The sequence below is a fragment of the Bubalus kerabau genome, chromosome 10 (assembly GCF_029407905.1).
Source record: "Bubalus kerabau isolate K-KA32 ecotype Philippines breed swamp buffalo chromosome 10, PCC_UOA_SB_1v2, whole genome shotgun sequence".
In the NCBI taxonomy this organism is placed as follows: domain Eukaryota; kingdom Metazoa; phylum Chordata; class Mammalia; order Artiodactyla; family Bovidae; genus Bubalus; species Bubalus kerabau.
Genome location: NC_073633.1, coordinates 97,933,426 through 97,955,931, shown reverse-complemented (window position 1 = coordinate 97,955,931; position 22,506 = coordinate 97,933,426). Strand labels below are relative to the sequence as shown.

Sequence of the window (22,506 nt, the reverse complement as noted above, 5' to 3'; positions counted from 1 at the left end):
GTTACCAGCTGGTACTACTACTACTAAGTGGACTAGTACGACTAGTACTTGCTGTCCCAAACAACGACGACAGTTAAGTTTTTCCTGAAGAGGCACGGTGACACTTTTTTTAAAGGTGCTTCTCTCCTGAGTTTTAGGTGGATACTAGATTTTTCTCTTTAAGGTCTCAAAGCAGTGATTGTCTTTGTTCCACAACAGTCCAACAACCTTAAGCATACCCTTGCCACTGATCTCAATGTGTTGATTCTGCCCTGTGGCAGCATCTTCTTTGTTGGGGTGGGAGGCTACCAGTGGAAAACCACCACCCCCCAAAAAAAGTGACCTACTTTTAATTTTGGAAAGATTAAACATATCAGTCATGTTTCATATCACAGATTTGTGAGCCAGATATTCATAAGGTAAGTCACCAAAATTTAATTCTAAGTGAATTTACTTTTTACTGTTTTTCAGCAAATATTGAATGTTAGGTCTCCAAAACTCAGTATCCTGTGTAGTCTGATGGGAAGGAGGAAATTCTGTTTTGAATTGAAAAACTTACTAAGACATGTTTTGAATATGCTTATAAATTATTTCTCTTGCAGTCACTTTTTCTTGCCTATTTTTTTTAATGAATCCTTTCATTTTGGTCTTGTTGTCAGGGCAACCCGGTTGGACAGAGTGGGCTTGGAATGGCTTACCTCTACGGGAGAGGAGTTCAAGTTGTAAGTTTTCAGTCCTAACGTTCTGACTTCAACAAGCAGTCAGCTGGTGACGTAGGGAAGTGTTCCTTAATTAGCTCCCAGTCAGCCCAGGTGAGGCCGTTCCATTTGTAACCAGAGCTCAAGCTGGGCCATTCTCTCTTAGGTTTGGTTCCCTGCCACCCCTCACCCCGTCCCACCGTAGCAGCTGCTTCTTGGCATGGCTGTGTCTCTGGCGCCTTCTCAGGGTGTGAAACTGTTTCTCATGTTTCCATCTCTGCTCTTTGCCTCACTTACTCTCCCATCTCTCTCAGGCTTCAGTATCTCCAGGCCGCGTCTTCACTCAGGCCTAAGAAAATTCTCAAGTCCTGTCATGTAGAGTGAGGAAAGCTCTCTGTGCTACCCCTTGCCCTTGTAGCTGCCACCTCTCTCCTTTCCAGCCCTTTCCTTCAGTCCAGGTTTCCCCAGAGAAGGAACTCCGTGAGCTGCTGCCGTTCCCTCCTCAGCTCTCAGCGGTCAGGCTCCCACCTCCTGTCACTGCGCTGCATGGCCCAGCAGTGACCTCCGTGTCGGCCCACCCAGCGCTGGTTCTGCTTCCCTGGACTCTCCTCCTCCGGGCCATCCGGGTTTTCCGGGGTCACTGCGCCTCGCTCCTCTGCACTTCTTACTCACACCGGAGGCCCTGGATCCTCATCACCATCCCCACCTCTGTTCAATCTCCCAAGCCATGTATTCTTTTAATTTGGGCCCAAACTAAGAGCTCGGTAGAGAATTCTAGTCTGTAGATATTCCCTAGCATGAAAGACAGGGCTGTGGTCTCATTCTGGTTTCCTTCTAGTCATTTTAGGATAGTAGAATCCAGGAGTGTCATTTGTTTCATTTTTCTCTGGGGATATGTATATTTGAAATATGATAATAATGTTTGATAAGCTGTTCAGGGAAGGAACTAATAAGGAGAGAATAATTTTTCTTATTTAATGTTTAAAAATTGAGGTTTAAAAGGGTTTGTTGATTAATAGAAAAGCTGTGACCGTTTCTTAATTTTTGGTCTGCTGTTTTAGTAGTGTTGTTTTATGTTTTCTGAGAGCAGACATACAAGTTGTTTCACAAAATAATGTATTTGTTTTTCTGCACGGTCTTAAATGTTAATCTACCATGACTTAAAAAACATTACCATCTGTGTATTATTAAAAAGAAGGTCTTTTAATGACTTCAGGAATATTGTGTGCTTTGTGAATTCTTTTTATGAATGAATCTCCTGACTTCGGAATATGTCAGCCTTTCAAGCCTTCTCATCGTGTGATCATGTGACCTCTTTTTCTCCAGAATTATGATTTGGCACTGAAGTATTTCCAGAAAGCTGCTGAACAAGGCTGGGTGGATGGGCAGCTGCAGCTTGGCTCCATGTACTATAGTAAGTAATGATGGATACTCCAAATCTAAATTCCCTGTTTTCCTCTAGATGTCACTGTGATGTGGAAGTGAGAGCTATTGAGTTTCTATCTGATTAATGTCCTCCCAAGTCAATAATTTGTGCACATCTTGTATTGCCCTGTAGAATGTATTAATCTGTGTTAATGTGCAAATCTATGTTAATAAGATTCACATCATTCTGGAGTAAGAATTCTGAGTTTCATTTAGTTTTATTCCTAGGTAAGGCTTCTCTGATGCTTTAGCTAAACCACAGTTAACACTGTTCCTGACCTCTCATGTGATTTTCCTTACAGACGGCATTGGAGTCAAGAGGGATTACAAACAAGCCTTGAAGTACTTTAACCTAGCTTCGCAGGGAGGCCATATCTTGGCTTTCTACAACCTGGCTCAGATGCACGCCAGCGGCACCGGTGTCATGCGATCGTGTCACACTGCGGTGGAGGTGAGGGCTCTTCTGCGCTCGCCCGGGAGGAGAGTCTGCAGTTCTGATTCTGGTTCTCTTTGTATGGTTTCTTCTAGAGTAGAGGCAGATTCAGCCAACTGGCACTGAGATGCTGAGGGAAGGCTCTGACTGTCGCACTTACTGATTCAGTTTGTCTGTCCCCCTGGAATCAGCCTTTATAAGAGCGGATATTATTGTCTGCAGTCTCTCTGGCACCTCAGACAGTATCTGAGACATAGCATCAAAAAGTGTATGTTAAATGAATGTTGCAGGGGGAATGCTGATATCTCCCAGCTGGAGCCTTTCCTCTTTAGCTTTCTCATGATTGGCACTTCAGAGGAACATTGTTAAACGCTTAGCACAGTTTCTAAGGGCTTCCCAGGTGACACAGTGGTAAAGAACCCACCTGCCAATGCAAGAGACGTGAGTCCAATCCCTGGGTTGGGAAGATCCCCTGGAGAAGGATCCCCTGGAGAAGTGGGATCAACTCACTCCAGCATTCTTGCCTGGAGAATCCCATGGACAGAGGAGCCTGGCGGGCTACTGTCCCCGGGGTCGAAAAGAGGTGGACAGGACTGAGCATGCACACACACAGTTTCTAAACCTCTCTATGCCTGCGTTTCCTTCCTCATCAAGTGGAGCTGTTACTGGAACTTACGGCATAAGAGGGTGGCCCCTCACAGGAGGAGTGAGTGAGTTACTGTTCAAATTAGTATCCCAGATTTTTATATATATATATATATATTTTTTTTTTTAATAAAACTGCCAGAGATTCAGACAGCAAGCTTAACAATTGCTTGTAGCCAACGTGCAAAAAATGATTTCTGACACACCTCTCTTTTTTCCTGTTCTCACAGTTGTTTAAGAATGTATGTGAACGGGGCCGGTGGTCTGAGCGGCTGATGACTGCTTACAACAGCTACAAGGACGGGGACTACAACGCTGCTGTGATCCAGTACCTCCTGCTGGCCGAGCAGGGCTACGAAGTGGCGCAGAGCAACGCAGCCTTCATCCTCGACCAGAGTAAGGCCCACTCCCGTCCTGCCTGGGTGTTGGAACACAGGGTGCCTGTCAGGTTCAGTTCAGTCACTCAGTTGTGTCCGACTGTCTGCGACCCCATGGACTGCAGCACGCCAGGCCTCCCTGTCCATCACCAACTCCCGGAGTTTACTCAAACTCATGCCCATTGAGTCGGTGATGCCATCCAACCATCTCATCCTCCGTCGTCCCCTTCTCCTCCCACCTTAATCTTTACCAGCGTCAGGATCTTTTCCAATGAATCAGTTCTTTGCATGAGGTGGCCAAAGTATTGGAGTTTCAGCTTCAGCATCGGTCCTTCCAATGAACACCCAGGACTGATCTCCTTTAGGATGGACTGGTTGAATCTCCTTGCAGTCCAAGGGACTCTCAAGCATCTTCTCCAACATCACAGTTCAAAAGCATCAATTTAAGACATCAAGTTAACTTGTTTAAACAGAAAAGCCACAAAGATATTTCTTTATTGAACTGAACAGCCTACAGGCTCAAGTTATTTTACCTCAGATCTCTGTTAGCCATCAAAGTGAGTTTTATGGAGTTGACACTAGAAATAGGTCTGACATTGATCATAAAATTAACTGCTTTCAGTTAAATACATTTTTCAAACTACAGCAAATACAAAAATATTGTTTTTCTAGTGGCATATAGATTCCTAGTGTTTCAGTGTGAAATGTCAGACTGGATGAAGCACAAGCTGGAATCAAGATTGCAGGGAGAAACATCAGTAACCTCAGATATGCAGAAGACACCACCCTTATGGCAGAAAGCGAAGAACTCAAGAGCCTCTTGATGAAACTGAAAAACCTGGCTCAACATTCAGAAAACTAAGATCATGGCATCTGGTCCCATCACTTCATGGCAAATAGCTGGGGAAACAGTGGAAACCATGACAGACTTTATTTTTTTGGACTCTAAAATCACTGCAGATGGTGACTGCGGTCATGAAATTAAAAGAGGCGTGCTCTTTGAAAGAAAAGCTATGACCAACCTAGCTGCTACTGCTGCTGCTAAGTCGCTTCAGTCGTGTCCGACTCTGTGTGACCCAATAGATGGCAGCCCTAGACAGCATATTAAAAAGCAGAGACATTACTTTGCCGACAAAGGTCCATCTAGTCAAAGCTATGGTTTTTCCAGTAGTCACATATGGATGTGAGAGTTGGACTGTAAAAAAAGCTGGGCACCGAAGAATTGATGCTTTTGAACTGTGGTGTTGGAGAAGACTCTTGAGAGTCCCTTGGACTGCAAGGAGATCAAACCAGTCAATCCCAAAGGAATTCAGTCTTGAATGTTCATTGGAATGACTGATGTTGAAGCTGAAACTCCAATACTTTGGCCACCTGATGCAAAGAACTGACTCATTTGAAAAGACCCTGATGCTGGGAAGGGTTGAAGGCAGGAGAAGGGGACGACAGAGGATGAGATGGTTGGATAGCATCACCGACTCCATGGACATGAGTTTGAGTAAACTCCAGGAGCTGGTGATAGATAGGGAAGCCTGGCGTGCTGCAGTCCACGGGGTCGCAAAGAGTCACACACGACTAAGCGACTGAACTGAGTGGTTCAGTAATTAGTCTCGTTATTAATTCTGTGGTCAAAACGTGCCTCAGGAAGTAGTATTGTCCTGAATGCAATGGTTCATTTGAACTCAGTATTTTATTCCAATACTTGTTTAATTTCAATAATTTTTTCATTTAATATTTTATATCCCATTTCTTATTTAAATTATGCTGCACGTATCTACCCTGGTTTGCAGATGAAGCCTAAAACTCTAGTGCCTTTCCTTAAACGCCTGGTTTGTGTTTCATTTTCCTTGCAGGAGAAGCGACCATCGTAGGTGAGAATGAAACTTACCCCAGAGCTTTGCTTCACTGGAACCGGGCCGCCTCACAAGGTGAGTGGTTGATTAGTTCTAGAATAAGAGTTTAACCTGGGGGCCTTTCTTTATTGTATCTTTGTTTTTCTCTTCCATAATAAGGATTAGATCATATCATTCATGACTTTAAACAGAGATACTGTTGCTTAACTTGTTTGCCCGATTGGTATTCATTCTTAGAATGAGTTCTAATCCCAGGGTTTTTAAATTGAAGTGCAGGATCTTTGTACTGGACATTTATATCATTCTGTGCTTTACTCTGATTTTTAGTTTGAGTCTAGTGTGTTGTGTAAAATGACAATTGAATAAAATGTGTAATAGAATATAGGTGTAAAACGTAAGATTTCAGCCTTTCCCCACTCTTTTTTGACTATTTCTTTCTCATGAATACTACTCCCAACGTTATCTGCCCATCTCGTGCTCCAGTTGAACGATATAAAATGTTAGATGACACAATAGAATACAATGATCATTTGAAGAGTATTGTTAGTGAAATAGAGATTACACCCACTTTGTTTTGCCTCTCCCTGACTATTAAAAAGCCTTCTTCAGAAGTGCAACTCTTCTGATTAAAATTTTTTACTGAATTTGTAGCTTGGCTGAAGAAATTGCTATAAAGTTTGTGTGTTATAAGATGGACTTCCCAGGTGGCGCTAGTGAGAAAGAACCCACCTGCCAATTCAGGAGACTCGCGTTCTGTCCTTGGGTCGGGAAGATCCCCTGGAGCAGGAACTGGCAACCCGCTCCAGTATTCTTGCCTGGAAAATGCCATGGACTGAGGAGGCTGGCAGGTTACAGTCCATGGGGTCGCAAAGAGCTGGACATGACTGAGCATGCACGTGCACGCTGTGTGTTACAAATTAACATTCTATTTTATGGAAGCGTGTTAGCAGGAGGAGAAATAAGAGTTTCATCTGCTTTAAACACAGTTTCTGATTGGCAGTTTTACATTTAACCGCTATTTCAGGCTATACTGTGGCTAGAATCAAGCTTGGAGACTACCACTTCTATGGCTTCGGCACGGATGTGGATTACGAGACCGCGTTTATCCACTACCGCCTCGCGTCTGAGCAGCAGCACAGCGCACAGGCCATGTTTAACCTGGGCTACATGCATGAGAAAGGACTGGGCATTAAACAGGTGGGCGTGACTTCACATGTGTGCATGCTGCCATTTTGATTTGGGGGAAAGCATCTTCGTTTTTATAGGAAATAGGCTTCCTTTGGAGTGTGCTCACGTTTTAGGTGCTAAGTTAGAAGCCAGTCTTGTAGTATTTCGAAAGAGGGCCCTGCACCTCTCTCACCCTCAAGCATACATGTGTAATGATAGCTGCACAGTTGTATTTAGGGTAGATGCATAAAAGTGGAAAACCATCGCTGCCTCTGCTGTTAACTCCTGTTTGAGAAACTGTCCATCAACAGCCAAATTCTGTCATTTCTAAATTATTTTGAAATGAATTAAAATGTTTGCTACTGCTGAACTTATTCTCACTCCTTCACCACTTCCTACTGAAGTCTAATGTCCTTTAGACCTGTGGTCATGCAGGTTTCTGCCTGTGTTAAAATAACTGAAAAACATAACCTCTTACACATTTTTAATTTGACATTTAAAATTTCTCCTAAGTTTCAAAGAGTCTAAGTTCTAGCTATTTTAAACACTAAAATTTTTATAAATGGAATGACTAAATTACTTTAAATCCCAAAATAATTTGATACCTTCATTATTAACTTTTTTTTAAAAAGCATGGCAAATTTGTTAATAAAAGTTGTATCTTTTACTTTTCTCCCTGAATTTATATTTTAGCCCATTATTCCTAAAAATTATATATCAGTGTAATATACTGATCACTCTGTCATGCTTATCTGAAACAAAAAGTATGTAAATCTGAGTTTGATTTCCTGTGATTGTAGGCTGTGTTAAGAAAAATTACTGGGATATTATTATCATAGTCAATTACGAATATACTGTTGATCTCATCAAACTCATGATTTTATAAAATTTTACTTTCTCTAATATTTAGAATGCATCTTTGAGATGAATAGAGCATTTTAAAAAATTATTCTAAGTATTGTGGAATAGATTTAGCATTCTATTTTCCATTTTATAAATATATGAGTGGAACCTCGTTCACATAAGTAAGTACATGGGAATGGGAAGAATTCTATAGCAAGGTTATTGGCTCTTTAAATGGCTTTAGAGTGCTGTGCTGTCTGGGTCAGTGTGGGCTCTGGAACAGTGCCACAGAGCAGTGGCTTAAGCAGCAGATGTTTATTCTCCCATTTCTGGAGGCTGCAAAGTTGAAGGCCAGGGTGCCTGCAGGTTTGGTGTCTGGTGAAGGCCCTCTCCTCTCTGTGGCCTCTCATGAGGAAAGAGGGAGAACGAAGCAGCAAGCTCCTTGAGGATTCTGATGAGGACGTTAATTCCGTTCATGAGTGCTGTCCTCTTAGGACCTCACCCAACCCCGATAACCTCTCAAAGCCCTCACTTCTTCATACCTTAGGGCATAGAGTTTCACATACAAATATTGGGATAATGCAAACATTTAGTCTGTAACATATGCCAAAAATCAGATTAATCTGTCATCGAAGTTATTTCTAATGATCCATCACTGGATAACTTGGGTAGGTCCCCCCTTCAGTTCTGTTGAAAACAACAAATTAGAAACTAGAGACTTGCTAAAAGAGGTGTTCCCTGGCCACTGGACTCACGCTTTCTCAGTTTCTGGGAGTCACATCTGAAAGGCTTTCCCAGGGCTGATAAGGAGCTAATGATACTCCTTACTCATTCAGTCTCCTAGAGACCTTTTGTGCTTAAAAGAAGGTGGTTCATTTCACTTTGTTAATGCACTGCTTTTTTGTCAAAGTGCTTATTTTATTGAATTTGAGTATTTTATTTCCAATGTATAAGTTTTGATACATTTATATAAACATTAGATGTTGACTATAGTTTTATCAAGAATCCGGAGCTGCAGGCTGTGCGTTCAGTTCATGGACAGTCTGCTGAATAGCACAGCTGTTGAAGCCTCCTTGCCCTGTCAAACCAGTCGGCCAAATCCGACTCGGTTTCTATCAGAAGGCCTGACTTTGTTAATTCAAATTAAATTAATGGGTTTGATGCCTAAAAAGATCACACGTAAATTGTGGTTTTTACACATTTAGTAATAATTTGCAAAGACAATCAGAATTAAAGTGATGAAACTCGTAATTTTTTTAAAAATCTGTATAATAAGCTGTACAACAAGAAAATCAGTGCTTTTCGTGTCATAATTTGTAATGTTATACAAATTTAATTTGTAATGTTACACAAGGCTTATGCAAATTATTACGAATAAAGACTAATGAAATGCATAGTATTCCTTTGATTAGAGTTAGGGGAGAGACTGCTGGTATCCATAATTTTTTTAAATTTATTTATTTTTAATTGAAGGATAATTGCTTTACAAGAATTTTGTTGTTTTCTGTTAAACCTCAACATGAATCAGCCATAGGTACACATATGCCCCCTCCCTCCTGAACCTCCCTCTCATCCCCCTTCCCATCCCACCCCATAGGTTGGTACAGAGCCCCTGTTTGAGTTCCCTGAGACATACAACAAATTCCCATTGGCTATCTATCTTACATATAGTAATGTAAGTTTCCATGTTACTCTCTTCACACATCTCACCCTCTCCTCCCCTCTCCTCTTATCAATAAGTCTGTACTCTATGTCTGTTTCTCCATTGCTGCCCTGCAAATAAATTCTTCAGTACCATCTTTCTAGATCCCATATCTATGCGTTAGTATATACAGTATTTATCCTTCTCTTTCTGACTTGCTTCACTCTGTAGAATAGGCTCTAGGCTCATCCACCCCATTAGAACTGACTCAAACGTGTTCCTTTTTATGGCTGAGTAATGTTCCATTGTGTACATGTACCACTTCTTCTTTATCCACTCATCTGTCGATGGCGTCTAGGTTGCCTCCATGTTCTTGCTGTTGTAAGCAGGGCTGCAGTGAACGTTGGCGTACGAGTGTCTTTTCAATTTTGGTTTCCTCAGGGTGTGTGTATAAGAGTGGGATTGCTGGGTCATGTGGTTTTATTCCTAATTTTTTAAGGAGTTCCATTAGTTTTAATAAAGCATTATGATCACCTTTTCTTATTTGTTTTCTGTTTTTTAAATAAATGACATATTCATACTCTAAAAACTAACCAATCCAGCATCCAATATAGATAGAAAAATTTAAGTATTAAATTAAGATGAGGATTGGTGGTAATTGGAATAAATAATTCAGGATTTGATTGATAGATAAGATTTAATTTCTCTGTCAAATCATCCACACAGAGGCCATGGGTCACATAAAGTTTGATGCGTGATCTTGAAAAATATGACAGTGCAAGTAAAATGTGTTACTTTTTTAAAAAAATCAAAGACACTCACCATCCTGTCACTTTTGTTTGAAGCTCTCTTCTTTTTAACTAATGACTTGCCTGGGGACAAGTACAGAGCAGAGCCGGAAGTAACTGCTTCTATTTAAATGTGCAGAAAAAGTCAGTCTTAGTGTTTAGCCTTTCTTTACTGTGTCATGGAATTCTTACCTACGAATTTAGTATTCTTTGACAATACTCAGGGCATGATAGAAGTGAGGTTGTTAAATAAGATTTTTGCAACTCACACCATCCCATTCTACCATTTATCTGAAGGCAGAGCACCCTCATCTGGGCCAAAGTTAGTAATAATTTGCTTCCCCCTTTACAGAAATACATCTAAGACAGGGAAAGAGAGGATTGAGAAACCCCTACCACCCCTTAGAAAACTTTTTTGAGTATGTGCAGCCCAGTATAAAGATCTCTATTCCAGACAGAAACCAGAAATTCCTTACGCTGACTGGTTTCTAAGTAGGAAAAAATTAACTTGAGGCCTATAGGTCACCCCGGAAGTCTCCGGGTTAGCAGTGTTCTGCACAGACATCACGTATGACTGTGTCCAGCAAGGGGGATGTTGGGTCAGGGACACGCAGGCTGCCTTTCAGATTGTTTCCATTAAATTCTTCAAAAGTAAGCAGTTAGATAATTAAAAGAAATTCTACCTAATTAAAGCTTGAGTTCTTTCTTTCGGTAAGGGAAATTTTAAAATGAAACTTGAAAGGTAAAATAGACTTTCCAAACATGTAAATAGTAATTATTTTTACTTTAACAAGAAATGAATCTTGGCTTATTACCTCTGTTATAGGATATTCACCTTGCAAAGCGTTTTTATGACATGGCAGCTGAAGCCAGCCCAGATGCTCAAGTACCAGTCTTCTTAGCACTCTGCAAGTTGGGCGTTGTCTATTTCTTGCAGTACATACGGGAAACAAATGTAAGTGGTCCACGACTCTCCTAATTAAAATACACATGCTATAACCTCAACCCACAGGTTTGGTTTTGCTCAGTTGGGGGAGAGGAGAGTAAGTGACTGGTCTTTTCCCTTCTTCCTGGATAGAGGGACCTCATCGGGTGAGGGATGAGGGTGCCACAGAGCATTTACAGTTGCCAGGTGGCGTCTGACAGGGGTTCCAAGTGGTGTGTCAGTGAAGAACCCGCCTGCCGATGCAGGAGACGCAAGAGACGCGGGTTCACACCTTGGGTCGGGAAGATCCCTTAGAATAGAAAGTGGCAACCCGCACCAGAATTCTTGCCTGGGACATCCATGTACAGAGGAGCCTGGCGGGCTACAGTCCATGGGGTCGCAAAGTCAGGCCCGACTGATGACTGCGCATGCCTGTACGCCCACTGCTGGTGCAGTTTTCAGTGCTGCGGGTGTTTTCTGGTTAGGGAAAGCTGAGCCTAACCCGTGACAACTTGCAATAGTAGGTAACTAAATTCAAAAGCGTTTACTCAGATGACTGCCTAGCAGTGACTCAGACCAACCACTTAAAAAGACAGTTTAAAGCATGGGAAGAAGTAGAACCTGAGAGCCTGCCCAGGCTATTGTACTTCAGATTCTTCTGCTAGTGAAACATGTTAAAAACAGCATAGGAAGAGTTTTCTAAAAATACCTAGAATTATTTAAACATGCTCAATGGTAGATCCTTGCTAGGAGGTGGGTGGGTTACCCATTCTCTTCACAACTACCGGCTTAGTTTCCAACACAGTGCTCTAGGGTTCTCCAGGTGTCTCTTTTGCTTACATTACCTGTCATTCCTCATAACAGATTCACTGGTGCAGCATTTAACTCTGAAAGTCCTAAAAGGTATCCAGAAAGAAGGGCTATTTAACTTTAATTCACTCCAGGCCAGAAAGAGATGATGTCAACCTTTTTTGGCATCTTTCAGGACGAGTTGACGCACCCTTTGACCGTTAGATTCCAGAGGGGGCTTCACTTGGTGTAAACATATGTAGATCGAGGCCTTGGGCTTCAGCATCCAGAAGACGAAATTCGTTTTGCAACCCTAGCGATGCACCAAGGTTCTCCACGTATAGGGCTCCTGAGGGCTGAAGGTGCTGTCGTCTGTCCTGTCCTCTGCTTATACACTCGTAATCAACGTAGGATTGTTTGGTAGCAGGACCCAGGGTACACTGTGCACTCTGCTATCAGTAACTCAAAGGACCTTTGTTCCTTTCACTGAAAAGCTAACCGTGTGGCCACCGGCTCTTACTCTCTCAGGACTATTTCAACTAAACTATTGATTAAATGTGTATTACATTATTATCCATGTTTACCTAATTATCAGTATTGAGCACAGTCTAGGATTTGGTCGTGTAATACTCCATAATAAGTTGTGTTTTAGGAACTTATTCCTAAATAAGGAATAAGGTGTAGGGAAACAATCAGATGCCCCATAATCTTACCACCTGGATATTCTCCCACCTTCCCTGCGAAAGAAGAAAGTCAAACAGTACAGAAAAACAGTCTCCTATTATAGGTCCTACCCCAGGAAACTATTAGTTTCTTATAATTTTTTTCCAGAAAAAATTAGATTCTATACCTACAAATGTATATTATGGGGGCCTTTTAAATGTAGTTTTATTCAAACATAAAGGATTATGCCCCATATTTCCTTTCTTCTTGGTGGGTAAGTAGCAGTCAGAAAAGACCAGGAATAACTTAAGCAACATTAAAATATGATATACAAAAAACATAATTTTAAAGTTCAGTTTTAGCAGTCAATTACAGTTAAATCCTAACTAAAAAGCATTATTTGTGCAGCTGTTAAATGTGAATCTAACTATGATTCATATGAAACATACAGAACTAACACCTTCAGTTACAATAAATGGGCAATGGTAGTAAAATAGCCCTGCCGTCATTAGAAGAAAGCGTTTTAGTAGCGAGTGAGTCATCACTGGAAACAGGTTATAGTTGTGCCCAGACGCTGCTTCCCCAGCCCCGTCCTCATCCCCAGTGTTTGTTTCAGATATTTCCTGTGAAAATGGTTGGAAATTAGCACGTTAAGTTACCTTAGGGAAGGAGTCCTGTAAGATACTTTGTTGTTGTTTAGTCACTTAGTCCTATCCGACTCCTTGCGACCCCATGGACTGTAGCCGCCAGGCTCCTCTGTCCATGGAATTCTCCAGGCAGGAATACTGGAGTGGGATGCTGTACCCTTCTCCAGGGGATCTTTCTGCCCCAGAGATCAAACCCAAGTACTTTTCATTTTTTCAGTTGAACTGATTGTTTTGTCTAGTCCTTAATTTTATTAGATTGTTTACTTTGTTAAAGTCTGGCAGGGTTTAATTTTTAGTTTTTTTCTTACTGAAGTACAGTTGATGTGCAGTACTCTAGAGTTACATATACAATATAGTGATTCATCATTTTTATAGATTGCACTCCATGTATGGTTATTAGACATTAGTGGCTATGTTCTCCATGTCGTAGCTTATGTTGTACGTAACAGTCTGTGTCTCTTCATCCCGGACCTCTGTATTGCCCCTTCCACTCCTTCTCCCCGCTGGTAACCACTACTTTGGTCTCTATATCTGAGTCTGCTTCTTTTTTGTTATATTCACTAGTTTGTAAATTTTTCAGATACCACATATCAGTGATATCATACAGTATTTGTCTTTCTGACTTATTTCACTTAGCATAATGCCCTCCAAGACCATCCATGTTGCTACAGATGGAAAAATGTCATTCTTTTTATGGCTAAGTAATAATATTCCATTGTGTATATGCACCACATCTTCATTCACCAATTGATGGACCCTTAGGTTGCTTCCATATCTTGGCAATTATGAATTATGCTACTGTGAACATCAGAGTGCATGTATCTTTCAGAATTAAGTGTTTTTGTTTTTTTCAGATAAATAGCCAACAGTGGAACTGCTGGGTCATGTGGTAGTTTTTATAGTAAAATCTTTTTTCTAAAAAAGACATTGCAAAATATTACTAAAACCAATTGTTTCAATAAATTCTGTATTTATCTCTTACTTTGTAAGGTAACTTTCCTAGCTTTACGTTTAAGTGATCATAATGATTTTTATATTATTCTCCACTAAGATTCGAGACATACTCACCCAACTTGATATGGACCAGCTCTTGGGACCCGAGTGGGACCTTTACCTCATGACCCTCATCGCGTTGCTGTTGGGAACAGCGATCGCCTACAGGCAGCGGCAGCACCAGGGCGTGGCTGTGCCCAGGCCCCCGGGGCCACGGCCCGCCCCACCGCAGCGGGAGGGGCCCCCAGAGCAGCCGCCGCCGCAGTGACCCGCCGCGCCCCTGACGCTGGCAGACAAGGAGGGTTTGCTGAGAACGCTTGCATTCAATGTAGGACTTTGGATCAGTGGTCGCCACCTCCTGGAAGAGGCACAGGAAGCGTTGAATTCCTAAAGCTGCTTGGAATCTGATGCCTTTATTTTCAGGGATAAGTAACTCTTACCTAAACTAAGTTGAATGTCCGTTTCAGTGCCGTACGGAATAACAGCTCTCAGTGGCTTCTCCTGCCCCCCTTTTTTTACCCCGGAAACATTTGCAAGACGCTCACAGTGGTCATGTCCGCTGTGTCCAACTGTCTTTCTTGGGTCCCTTCGGTCACTCTTTCAGTGTGCATAAGTTCTGTCAGCTGTCTTGAAGGTCTTATGCATTGACACTAGAACTGATCAATGAAAAAAGGAAAACCCAGTTAGTTGCAAATTTAACCTTAACATGTTTGAAAGTCTGAAAATAGAACTTGCCTTTTAAGTAAAAAAAAAAAGTCCTCAAAGTGTTCCAGAACTGTGATAACCAAGGACCTTTGATCAGTCCATGTGCAAGTATACATATGCAGCATATTTGTTCCTTTAAAAGGGAAGGTTGGGCGGTTTCTTATTATTGGTGATTGATTGTCATACTTTATACCATACTTCTCTCCTTCAAAGACTGAAAGGCCTTGTTAAAGAGTTTTATGTGAACTTCATTTCCTTGGAGTGGAGTATATAGAAGACTTTGTGAACTGACTCCTTGAGCTAACACACGAACTTGCCCCACCCACTCACTGTCATTTGCTTGTTTGTTACAAGTATGCAGAGCCTTTATCTGGAGCCAGAGGCTGGACTGAACGGGAGAATTAGAAAGCAATATTGAAGAACTCCGGGTGGGGTACCAGGATCACAGACACACTTTCCCAAAAGTTAACGCTTCTGTTCCCAGGATTCATTTTATTAATACTTTGCATTTCTTACGGCAAAAGAACAGACCACCCTCCTGAATTCTTTAAATGTGAAATATCCTTGCCAGGCTATGGCAAACAGAAACTACCATTACAATACTAAAACTCTAGCGAGTCAGAGATGCATTAAAATCAGTGGTTGAAGAAAGCTACTAAAGCCTCCTTGTTCAGATAGATTTTTATTTCTGCAGCTTGATGTAATGGGAGAAAATCAACCACTTGCGTAGCTACCATGTTTCATCACCATCCCACTGTTAACAGGAGGAAAAGCAAGGCTGTTACACTTCAGAGCTGTCTGCTTAAGGAGCACGGAGAAAAGCCGCCACAGCACCCACAGAGACCACTGAGAACATCACATACACAAATGAAACACTTCAGCCAAACTCATACTCCTTTTTACGGTTGGATGGCAGCGTTCGCCAGCCTGTATCCAATCTGAGGCCCGTTTAGCGTCTGAGCAGGCTTTCTGCGCTTGCTGACCTCCGTCTGTTTCTATGAACCTTTATACTCTTTTCATAACCCCTCATGTGCCAGAAAACTTGAAGAGTTCCTTACCTGTAGACTTGTAAAACTTTGGTTTTTGAAGTGGGGATTGTATTAGAACTAGGTCTAATCAGTCCGTAAGGAAGCTGAGGGCTCTAAATGTGAAGTTGTGTGCTTGTGTGTGTGTGTGTGTGTGTGTAGAGCATTATGAGAAATCTGGTGAGCAAACTTTCCTCCTGGATAGTTGCTTCTAAACCTGAAGAGGTGGTCACAGCGAGAACCATGTGTAAGTGCAGATCTGAAAGGTAGGACATTTTACCCTCAGAAATGTAATGTCGCTTTGGGCAGCTCATGTAAAACTGAGACTTCTGTTCGCTCTCTTATGTGAGAGATTCGCTTGCATTTGGTACAGGATGTTCATGTCTTCACCCCTGCCTCTTCTCCCCACCCTTCAAAATAAGTATGATCCACGATCACAGCCACTCTCCGTTTCAAAGAAACTGTTTCAGTTTATTTAAACGTTTAACAAATAACTTCCATGTTTTTCTGTCACCCACCTAATTTCTCCTTTAGCAGTATTCTTATCTCTTTATCTTTCCTTCCCTCTTAGTACTTGGAAAAAGACAATTCTTCAACAGTGGTCTTACCCCGAGGCAGACGGGAAAGGCCGGTCTTGTTCTCCGGTGATGACAGACCTCCTGTTGGCGTACCTCTTGCCCGTGTCCGTTTTATTCATCTTCCAAATCGATCTTTTTTCTGTTGGCCTCTGTCCACCTCCTGTTTCACGCAGGCTCATTTGCTACTGGCAGTTTGAATGGTAAATCTAAAATAGCTTAGTTCCTGTGACTTCATTCAAAGACTTGTCTCGAAATCCTTGGCTCCCTTCCTCGGCCTGTACAAGGGACCTGATACCTAAACAAATAGGAACGGGGTTTCTCCTAAAATAACGCTCAATACGTAACCTAATCAAATGGCATCCATTTGAATACAATGACAGTAACTCAAGCTAGTTAATGTCAGTGACATTAAACCAACTCCAGGATTCAGGAGTTTTAATGTTAGGATTTAGAGTTAGCAGGTAGAGTGTGGCTTCACCTCTCCTCGGTAGCCCAGCTCTCCCCGTCCCTGTGAGAGGCTGTCTTCCTGCCTCCGGGGCAGCGGCAGTAGGGCCTTTGCTCAGCTTCCGTTCTCTTGTGCGTTCGGTCTGTTGTTTATCCAACCGTTCCAGAGTCTGGAGACTCTTTAGCTTTTTGTTTTCTGCTAAGAAGGTGGCACTGGTGTTTGGGGTTTGCTACTGGTTTTCTGTTTTGGTTTGATTTTTTTCCTTTTTGTTCTTGGAGCTTTTGTTTCTGTTTTCTGGGTAAGGCTTACCTTGTTTTTAGTTTCTATTCAATGGCACAGAAAAATCAGAAGGTTTCTTTTCTTCCAAAATGATTTAGCACTTAAAGGAGATTAACTTGCGGATCATTAATCCTAATACTCTTGAGGATGTGTTCCCCTTCTGCATATGCGGTTAATTTGTGAGAGTTTTACTGCTAAGCCATTGTATCTCTGTATCACTGGGAAGTTGTAGAAACTTCTGCCCATGATCTGTTGCTTTATTTAAGGACCTGCTGTTGCCTCCAGGAAACTCAAGAATTTTGTATGAGCTTTTTTTTTTCTTCCCGCTCCTTTCTTTGCTCCTCATGTTCTTCAAACCAGTGTTTTGGAAGTATGCATGCAAGCCTATAAATGAAGACCACAGGTCTTCATGTATGTAGCATGTGTATTATAGTGTCTAGCTACATCTGCAAACACCTTATTTCAGAGGTTTGGATTAACATTTCACATGCACATTTCAAAACAAAAGTTTTTCAGCTGTTAAACACCCCCCTTACCAAGAAGAGCAGCATGGGCTACATTTACCCCAATAACAGCTACTGTTTGTTTTAAAAGTGAATTTAATTATATGTTATACAATATTATGACTACCACTGTGCAAGAAATAAAGCAAAAAGAACTTCTATTTTCATCAAAGTATTTTTCATCAGTCATTGGTCTCAGATACAAGTGAAAATAGAAACTTTCTGAATACTGTACTGTCTGAGGCACTACGTGACTTTTAAATGTGTAGTAAAAAGAAGCTAAATTTCTCCTTCCACTTGGTATTTCAAGAAGATTGAAAATATTCCATGTAAAAATGATTTGCACAAGTGAAAAGCCTGTGTGTGCACAAGAAGGATGTCTTGGTTATATGTAGAGCCATCTCACAGCACCAGTTCTCCTGTTTGGAATTATAAGATGACACTGTTCTCTTTGATTTAAAAAAAAATCATAATATTTGATATGATCAAGGTGTAACCACTATTGATATTTAGGAGACATTTTAAAAGACCATAAACTGACATTGGAAAGAACACCATGGTAGACTTTTTGTACATTTATTTTGTATTTAATTAAATTCAGTATAAAGGCTGGTGAAGTGTAATATAATTGTGTAAACAAATCCTGTTAATAGAGAGATGTACAGATTCGTTTTGTACTGTATCTTGAAACTTGTGAAATAAAGATTCCACCTCTGGTTATCCTGTATGCTAATCATGTACCATGGCCAGGCACCACTCCACACAGACTTTTTTAAAAACCTGAATGATTCAGTTTTTTAATGAACCTTTTGGATTTTCAGAAGCTTCTGGAAAAACATTCATCGGGGGCGCTTTGAATCCATCTTAAATTTACTTTTAGCTATTGAAATTCAGATTTCTGTAAGTTGAGTATTATCCTCCGGAGTACAGAGAATATGCACTTGCCAAGAAGCGTTTCCATGTTTAAATCGCTGAGCTCTTGGACCTGAGTTGGCCTGTGATAGTAAGCATGATTCACTTTAATCCTGATTTTACTAAAACTTAGCTACAGTATGTGTAGGCGTTGCCTTTTCCCAGAAGGTTTTTACAGAGCTGCATACCGTGCAGCACAGTGAAATGTACATAGGATGAGTAAGAGCTCAGTAAAGGGGAAACAAAGGAGAAAACAGTATTGAATCAGTAGTGAACACTGTACAGAGATGCACGTCAGAGCTGGGCTACAGACACAGCCCTGACGTCCTCGCAGCCAACTCAAAAGAAATTGTTCAGCTTAGAAGCAGCAGATCCTTTTAAAAAGTCCTGACAATGCAGATTGTGGCAGGTGAGAAGTCGCACCTCAGATTTTACTTCTGGGAAGACAAGTCAGCCACCCAAGGTGACCTTGACTAACTGAAATCAGAGTCGTGAGGAAGTTGCACATCAGCTGTAAGGTCAGTAGTGTGTCCATTCCGCCTGGCATTGGGTGTGATGCCTGTTTGCCAGTTCACCCCTTTCTGACAAGTCAGTAAAAGGAGTCCTGGGGCCTCACTGGATGCAGCCTGGTAAGAAACAGCCTCTCCCTGTTACTTGTACGACACTAATTTTGATTGGCCACACTAACCCTGAAATGTGTTTATACTGTGTCATGAAGTATACATGAATATATGCACGTAAGAAGTTACAAATAGTTTCTGTAGTAGAAACTATGGGGGGGGAAGGATTTTTTCACTTTTTGAATGTTTTGCAAATCACTTGAACAGTCAAGGGAAAGATAAAATGAGCTTTAGAGTTTACCAGTTCAAAAGGAGAGGTGCCTCTATGTTACGGGTCTTGTCTATTTCTTCCAACGTCATTCCCACCACTGTTTAGAAAGCCATCAGGCTGAACAACCTTATGGGATCCTGACAATTCTGCCAACCTTTTGATTTACTGTTAGGATTACATTTTGAGCAAAACTCTGGTTTTCCTAGTGGCCAAATGTTTTCCATCTGGATTAATTTCTTCTAAACAGGACCTAGTGCTAATGCTGAATTATGTGTTAAATCCAACTTTTAAAAATCCCACATGATTTTTTTTCTCATATAAGTTGAGTAGAATGTGGTCAGTTAATTGACCCAAGAACATTCATCTAAATGTTTTCAGGTTTTGCTCAATCCAGTTTCCTTGTGCCTTCTCTCTACCACCTAATACAACTCTCTTATTTAGCCTCTCAGGATTGAAAAGAATTTCTCCTATGCCTTACACATATCAGATATGAGATTTAAGTATCCTAAACAAGGATTCTGACTTTGAAAAATAAAGTGGTTGTCGAGTTTTACGTGATTCAGGATTTAAATGGGAACAACAGAAACCTCTGTTCCGGAAACAGATTTATTTCAAGATGTTAAAGCCCAGCTGTTGGTTTCAGAGCTTGTGCATCTGGGTTTCCCCCATTCTTCACCCATGCCTTGCCTATATTTTCCTCCCCCTTAAGAAAATTTGATTAGTTGAATTTTTTGTTGTTCTAAATGAAATTTTTTGTTTAAACAAATAAAAACTAATGCTGATCGTGCAAGGGAGGGGGAGGTAGTAAAGAGAGCCCATCCAGTTGGTCTTGTCTCTTAGGTACTAGTACAGAATTTACTTGAATGTTTTTCAGCCTCCACACTTGTTATTTCTTCTGCATACCATTTAGACAATGTTCTTTGATAGCGTCGTGCACACTGCATGGAAATTTACTGCCAGGACAGGTGAGAAGAGCACACTGTTTTCCCTACAGTCCCTAATTTGAGTCCAGATGAAGCAAATGCTGTAAATGGAACTGTCCACACCGGAGCTGTGAACAACAGCCTCTGTTATTTCAAGGGCAAGAAAAAAAGTACTTCAGGAAGCCTTAAATGTGTTCATTGGTATTTCATCACTCACTTAAGAGTTAAAAGTAATCAAAACGGCATAAGCAATGTTTTTGGTCCTCAAGTTCAGTAAACCAAAGAAGGAATCTCGTAGCTCTCTCCCAGCACAGTAGAGTAGGTTTAGGAATAGGTTAATACTGCTTAATCTGAGAGCAGTGAAGTAGAAGAAAGGCCTACGAACTGGGATGAAAGGCCAACCTTAGCCACAGAAAATCTGCACTGCACCCATTAGACCTATGTCACCAATGAAAGGGGCATTTTAATCACGAGTCGTCATCCAGTGGCTGAGTCACGATGATAAATGGGACAGACCCCCACTCAACCTCCATGGCCTGTGGCGGGCCTCTCCCATTGACCCTCCTGAGTTGCCTAAGCCTTTCGTAGAAGATTAGTGGTCAGTCCAGCCCCCACTGAGTGGCCCTGATATGCAAAGGGAGAAAGGAAGGACACCACAGCAAGTGAGAGGAGAGATCTGGCCTGGCCTCTAGTCCTCACAGTGACTGGATGGCCTTGGGCAGACCACTCACTATATCGTGAGGTTGGTGGCCCTGGGTGTTCATTCAGATCTTGCCAGCCCTTGGAGGTCTTCAGTGCCAAAAGCGATTGAAGAAGAATGTTTCCAAGAACCAACCAGCCTGAGAAAATGCCTCACAGTTGGCATTCAGTTTGGGGCTCTGGAGAACAGGTCACCATTGAAGTCCATCTAGATGTAGGTGTGCATTTTGTTCTAATATCAGATGCCCTAAATATCAAACCTGGGTTTGAGCAAACTGCAGTTTCTCTCTGCGGGATCTTATGTCCCTTCGAGACTGAAAGCTTCAGCAAATGAATGCTGCCTTCCCGTGAAGAGACTCGAGAAGGAGAGCAGAGCGTTACAAGGGTCAGGAGGGTGGATTATGCGGCCTTGAGTTTTGCAATCTTCCGTTATGGGCTTTATGCCTTGAGGGGCTTCTTTATTTATATAAGATCTCGATTAATTCTGGAATGAAGTTTTGCACGATCTGTTTGAATCTTGATGGGATGGGCAAATTTTGCCCATATCAGCTGGAGATTTTGCCCACAAGGAATGGGGTAGCTGATTCAATGGGCACAAATGATCAGCGTTTCCAGACTCAAGTCTAGTAAGGTCAGAGATGGAGCAAATGAACAATGTCAAAGGGTCATTTAATTCACTGGTTGGCTGGTTATTTTTTTATATAACTGTAGGTATTTATTTATGTTTGGCTATGCTGGGCCTTCATTGCCGCACAGGCTTTTTTCCCTGTATGTGGCATGCTAAGTCACTTCAGTCATGTCTGACTTTTTGTGACCCGTGGATTATAGCCCGCCGGGCTCCTCTGTCCATGGGATTCTCCAGACAAGAATACTGGGGTGGATTGCCACACCCTCCTCCAGGGGATCTTCCCCCCACCCAGGAATCAAACTTGCATCTCCTGCATTGCAGGAGCCACCAGGGAAGCCCAACATATACATTACGGTGTGTAAAATAGATAAAAATAGATAGCCAGGGGGAGTTTGATGTATGACGTCAGGGAACCTGTCAGAAGCTGGTGCTCTGTGACCACCTAGCAGGGTAGGATGAGGAGGGAGGCAGGAGGGGGCTCAAGAGGGAAGGGACATATGTACGCCTATGGCCGATTCATACTGAGGTATAGCGAAGATCATCACAGCATTGTCCAGTTCAGTCACTCAGTCGTGTCCAGCTCTGGGACCCCATGTGCTGCAGCATGCCACGCCTCCCTGTCCATCCCCAACTTCCAGAGTTTACTCAAACTCATGTGTATTGCCTCAGTTATGCCATCAACCATCTCATCCTCTGCCATCCCCTTCTCCTGCCTTCAATCTTTCCCAGCATCAGGGTCTTTTCAAATGAGTTGGTTCTTCGCCTCAGGTGGCCAAAATATTGGAGTTTCAGCTTCAGCATCAGTCCTTCCAATGAATATTCAGGACTGATTTCCTTTAGGATGGACTGGTTGGATCTCCTTGCTGTCCAAGGGACTCGCAATATTGTAAAGTAGTTATCCTCTAACTAAAAAAGAAAAGAAAAAATTAAAAATGGCCTCCAGGAGCTTTTGAAGACCAAAGCGGCTTCCATGAGTTCTGTGATTCTAAGTTAACCCCAACTGTCACCACCCCAACCTGTGTATAAATTTAGAACAAGACCTCCCATGTCCATTTACCTGAAATAGCTGAGCTAGTCAAAGAGTTGAGGAGAAGGCAATGGCACCCCACTCCAG

The 22,506-nt window shown here is 41.9% G+C and overlaps 1 protein-coding gene across 2 annotated transcripts in view; it reads left to right on the top strand.

The window, feature by feature from the left end:
- The window catches only part of SEL1L (SEL1L adaptor subunit of SYVN1 ubiquitin ligase), a 62,933-nt gene extending 44,816 nt beyond the window's left edge, over positions 1-18,117 (top strand). For both annotated transcript variants that reach the window (XM_055538824.1, XM_055538823.1), the window contains 8 exons: positions 639-701; positions 2,004-2,091; positions 2,405-2,553; positions 3,411-3,576; positions 5,408-5,482; positions 6,432-6,604; positions 10,674-10,802; positions 13,923-18,117. In XM_055538824.1, coding sequence (XP_055394799.1) covers positions 639-701; positions 2,004-2,091; positions 2,405-2,553; positions 3,411-3,576; positions 5,408-5,482; positions 6,432-6,604; positions 10,674-10,802; positions 13,923-14,132 — 1,053 coding nt within the window. In that variant the 3' untranslated portion in view covers positions 14,133-18,117. The remainder of the gene's footprint in view (positions 1-638; positions 702-2,003; positions 2,092-2,404; positions 2,554-3,410; positions 3,577-5,407; positions 5,483-6,431; positions 6,605-10,673; positions 10,803-13,922) is intronic.
- The last annotated feature ends 4,389 nt before the right edge of the window (positions 18,118-22,506 follow it).